Source organism: Dipodomys ordii, unplaced genomic scaffold (genome assembly GCF_000151885.1).
Source record: "Dipodomys ordii isolate 6190 unplaced genomic scaffold, Dord_2.0 Scaffold6, whole genome shotgun sequence".
NCBI classification, from domain to species: Eukaryota; Metazoa; Chordata; class Mammalia; order Rodentia; family Heteromyidae; genus Dipodomys; species Dipodomys ordii.
This window is the reverse complement of record NW_012267222.1, coordinates 19,206,526-19,211,172: the sequence shown is the minus strand read 5'-3', so window position 1 is coordinate 19,211,172 and position 4,647 is coordinate 19,206,526. Positions and strand designations below refer to the sequence as shown.

The following is a 4,647-nucleotide window of genomic DNA, read 5'->3' as shown; positions in this document are numbered from 1 at the left end:
CTAGAGTCTCAGATCCTGGTGGGCACTGTGAGAAGGGCCCAGCTGGTGCAGGCCCTCCATGCTGAGTCAGCTTGCTGGGTGGCAGGCCAACAGGTGAGTGAGCGAGTGAGTGCCCGGGAGGGGCTGGGCCAGGGTAGGGTGGTGGGCAGGGCTGGGAGGGGAAGATAAGACGACATTCTGGAAACAGGGTCTGGAATCCCACTGTCCCTCCCCCATCCCCAGTGCTGTCTCCAGGACCTCTTGGCTGGGGGCTGCCCCATGGAACCAGTGACCCTACAGCTGTCCCCAGAGACCTCCCTGCACCAGGTAAGGGGAGGATGGGAGAAGGCAGGCAGACAGGGCCCCAGAGGAGGGGGAGGAAGCCGGTAGGTGGGTCAGGCTCCAGCTTCTCCCCTGTTCAAGTGATGTCTGCTCCCCGCTAGGGTTTCCTCATCTGCATGGGCCTGGCAGCTCCTGCCTGGGCACCCCTCACCCCTCATGAGGGAAGTGGGCGAGTATGGGAGACAGCACTCAGGTGCAGACACTGGTTAAAAGCTGGTAACTCATGCCTGTAATCCTAGCTACTCAGGAAGCTCTGAGGATTGAGGTTTGAAGCCAGCCTGGGCAGGAAAGTCCATGAGACTCCGATCTCCAATTCACCACCTCAAAACTGGAAGTAGAACTGTGATTCAAAGTGGTAGAGCACTAACCTTCAGAAAAATAGCTCAGGGACAGTGCTCAGGCCTTGAGTTCAAGCCCTTACAAACAGGGGGCGGGGGGAGGGGAGGCGGGGAACATTAACAAACAAACCAAAAAACCCAAGCTTCCCATGAAGACGTAGGCAGAGGTCAATTTTAAGTTTGCCACATTCTCCCTGTGTGATCTTCAACAAATGACTCAACCACCCAGGGCAGAGCTGGCACTCGATGTGGGCCAGGGACACAAGCAGCCTGGGGACTTGGGCCTGGGCCTCTCCTCACTGCCAGGGGATGGCACCATGATGGTGGGGGGTAATGGTGGAGAATGGCATCTTCTGCCCCTGGGCCTCACCCAGCTGTTGCATGGACTCTGGCCACCCCTAGTGGTCACTCTGCACATTGCAGGCCAGTTCCTGAGAATTGGGGGGAGACCAGGCTGAGAGGTGGGTTAGTGGGCCTCAGGGGGACCCTGAGTCCAGAATGCTCTCTGAACCCTCCAGACGCACCACCTGTTTGAGCTGTTGAACCTGCAGTTGCTCTATGTGACATCGCGGGGCAGAGCTGTGGGCGCCGTGACCTGGGAGGAGGTATGGGATTCTCAGGGAGGGTGAGGCAGAGGAGGTGGGGGGACTTCTCCCAACCTAAGCTTGAGAGCCTCTGAGGACTCTGATGAACCTCACAGCTGGGACCCGAGTGACCACTGGGTCTGGGGACCCCTAGGAGCCTCTGCTCTCCGGGCTCAGTGACCCCATGATGCAATGGGGAGGCACTGGCTCTACCATCCACCCCAACATCCACCCTAGGGGGGCCTCCAAAGTCAGAATCCTTCCTCCCAACCCCTTTTATTCTCTGTTGCAGTTAAAGAAAGCGATTTCCACCCTGACCAACCCACCAGCCCCCAAGTGAGCCGGCCTGGTCAGTGAGAGCAGGTGCGCAGCTGCCTGGGGCTGGACAGGGCCCCTGCCTCTCCCTAGATGCCACCACCCGTCATCACCTGCCCCAGCCCCTCCCCACTGTACAGGGGAGCTGGCAGCTCTTCTCTAGCCCTTCTGTCCCATCCTGGGGCCAGCGGCTGTTGCCTAGAAAGCCAAACCCCACCCTGGATGCAGCAAGGAGTGGGAGTTGGAGAAGAAATGGAGGATACCCACTGCCTGGCCCCATTCATGAATGAAGAGATTGGTACGTGTCAGCGCCAAGTGCCGGCACCCATGTTCCCAGGCAGATGCTCCTGAGCAAAATAAAGCTGATGCCCAGAGCTGCTGTTCATCCCTAGCCTGCCTGCAGGCTGCGCCGGGTGCTCACAAGGGCAAGGCAGACCTGGTCCTTCATCCGCAGCTCAGTCCTCACTCCCTGGCAGGGAGCTGTGGGGGGCGGGGGGGGGAATGTTCTACAGGTGGGCCTTCTGATGTCTGACCTCGTCTCACATGATCCTGCCGCACAGTTCCTGCCCCCAGCACCCGTCTCCTTGGCTGTGACAAGGTTGATAGAATGGGGTTCCGTGGCTGGCTGCTTTGGGGTTCCACAGGCCCTGAGCGTCCTTCATGGGGTCTCTCTTGGCTTTGTGGGTTAGGGGTCGAATCCTCCCTCCCTGCAGAGGTTCTGCCCAGTCCACGCCCTCCCCGGAGTCCAGGCCGAGGTCACACAGGGTAGATCCTCCACTTTAATGTCACCAGAGAACCTTGAGGGGATTAATGGGGTGAGGGTGTGAGGAGCAGGGGGTCACATGGGAAGTGGGGGACAGATGGTCCCTCCAGAGAGTGAAAAGGGCCAGAGAACTGCACTCAGCTACCAGAAGAGGTAGCCACAACACCAGCGGGGCGAGTATGACTGGGGAAGGTCAGGTCTCTGGGTGCCACTCCAAATAGATCTCCCCATCTTGCTTGGTTGTCTGCCTGGGGGCCTGGCTGTCAGTTCCCTGCTCCCCCCTGGGGCCAGCTGAGAGTCCTTGAGCTGGTGGAGGGCAGAAACCCCAGGGGGAGAAGGGCAATTATGGTTCCCACCGCAGGGGCGAAGCTCCACAGAGGCCCAGAGAGACCCACAAGTGCTGCCAGCCTCAGCCCTGTAATGACCCAATCCATGCTGTCTCTGAGGGGTTTAATGATGCTGGTTGCTAGAGCCAAGGTGGTCCCCGTCCAGCTGGACTTCTGCCAGGAGCAGGGGATCCGGCCGGGCCCGGCTTCAGTTGTAAAACACATCGTCCTCCTCCTCTGAGAGGGAGCCGCTGTCCATGGAGGGTAGGGAGCCCTGCAGGTGCGTCCCCCCTTCGGGCCCCGGGCCCCCTGGCAGCCGCCGTCGATGTGGGGCCGGGCTGGGGGGCTGGGCGCCGGCAGCTGCCATGGGAGGCTCCTCAGGGGAGGGCCAGCTGTGAGGGGAGAGGCCGGGGGAGAAGGCCAGGAGGCTGTCGTCCTGCGAGGGGCCACTCAGCAGGCTGTCTTGAAGGTAGATGCTCTCCAGATCTGGAAAACCAAATAAAGGGGGGAGGGGGGAGAGAAATGGAAAACCAAATGGGGGGCCTGGGGTCGGAGTCCTGTTTTACCACTGCTGAGCTGTGCAACTCCCTGGCAAGTCACTGAACCTCTCTGAGACATTTTCTCCCGATGGCAGGGGGGTGGGGGAGTGAAGAGCAGGCTGTACTCTGAGAATTGGGACAAAGGACATGTGACCCCCAGACCTCTGGCACTGCTCCCCTCCGGTCGGAGGCACAATCAAGTGAGGTAAAGTACTCAAGACCCTAGGGTCACCCCCAGAACCGCTGGGCTCTAGACAGGTGGCTGCTGCACCTGGTGATGAGCCCCAAGCCCAGGCTGGGTCGAGTTTCTGAACCCCACAATGCCTCTACTTCCCTAGTAGAGACAACGGACTGCTTCTTGGGGGTATCATATAGATCAGCTTTGAAGGCAAGAAGGGGATGGGAGGAGGGGGCAGGCCGTGGAGTGGGGAGCAAGGGTCATGGGTTAGAGGGTGAAGGATGGAGTGTTCAGAGATTGAAGGAAGCCAAGGGCTGCTCTGGCATCGTCAGGCCCCCAGGACAAATCCTCCGGGGCCACTGCTCGGGGCACCAGACAGGGCTATGATCCGCAGGACCCATCTCACAGAAGAAACTGAGGCTGGGGCAGATACTCAGCCCCTTTGCTTTGCCCACCCCACGCTGGTGTTCCGAGCTATACCTTGGAGCTGGAGGGCATCCGGGGGGCTGTTTTCAGGGTGCAGTTCCTCGTCGTCCAGTGATGACCAGGCGCTCAGAGTGGCCTCTGTGATGGCAAACTGTTCAGCGACCCCTAGGGGACATGAGGCCGTCCTGCCTCAGCGGTCAAAGAGCTTACTGCATGCTCCATCCAACCCATGGCATCAGACAGCACGATGTGGGGCCCGAGGCCCCAGCTTCACCCCTGCGGAGCCCGGCCTGTGCCCGCCTGCCCCCAGCTTCACCCCTGCGGAGCCCGGCCTGTGCCCGCCTGCCCCCAGCTTCACCCCTGCGGAGCCTAGCCTGTGCCCGCCTGCCCCCAGCTTGACCCCTGCGGAGCCCGGCCTGTGCCCGCCTGCCCCCAGCTTCACCCCTGCGGAGCCTGGCCTGTGCCCGCCTGCCCCCAGCTTCACCCCTGCGGAGCCCGGCCTGTGCCCGCCTGCCCCCACTGACCTGCGGAGCCTGGCCTGTGCCCGCCTGCCCCCAGCTTGACCCCTGCAGAGCCCGGCCTGTGCCCGCCTGCCCCCAGCTTGACCCCTGCGGAGCCCGGCCTGTGCCCGCCTGCCCCCAGCTTGACCCCTGCGGAGCCTGGCCTGTACCCGCCTGCCCCCAGCTTCACCCCTGCGGAGCCCGGCCTGTGCCCGCCTGCCCCCAGCTTCACCCCTGCAGAGCCCGGCCTGTGCCCGCCTGCCCCCAGCTTCACCCCTGCGGAGCCCGGCCTGTGCCCGCCTGCCCCCAGCTTCACCCCTGCGGAGCCCGGCCTGTGCCCGCCTGCCCCCAGCTTCA

At 62.2% G+C, this 4,647-nt stretch overlaps 1 protein-coding gene and 1 long non-coding RNA gene across 2 annotated transcripts in view; one reads left to right on the top strand and one right to left on the bottom strand.

Moving 5' to 3' along the window:
- Positions 1 to 2: 2 nt before the first annotated feature.
- On the top strand, positions 3 to 1,970 carry LOC105998593. The gene is made up of 4 exons (XR_001175701.1): positions 3 to 93; positions 223 to 306; positions 1,178 to 1,264; positions 1,536 to 1,970. It is a non-coding gene; the product is annotated as an uncharacterized LOC105998593 (long non-coding RNA).
- Positions 1,971 to 2,384: 414 nt separating this feature from the next.
- The window catches only part of Fam131c (family with sequence similarity 131, member C), a 16,706-nt gene continuing 14,443 nt past the window's right edge, over positions 2,385 to 4,647 (bottom strand). The window contains exons 7-8 of the mRNA XM_013032746.1: positions 3,845 to 3,955; positions 2,385 to 3,133 (exon numbers count right to left, since the gene is read on the bottom strand). Of these exons, the coding sequence (XP_012888200.1) occupies positions 2,856 to 3,133; positions 3,845 to 3,955 (389 nt within the window). The 3' untranslated portion in view covers positions 2,385 to 2,855. The remainder of the gene's footprint in view (positions 3,134 to 3,844; positions 3,956 to 4,647) is intronic.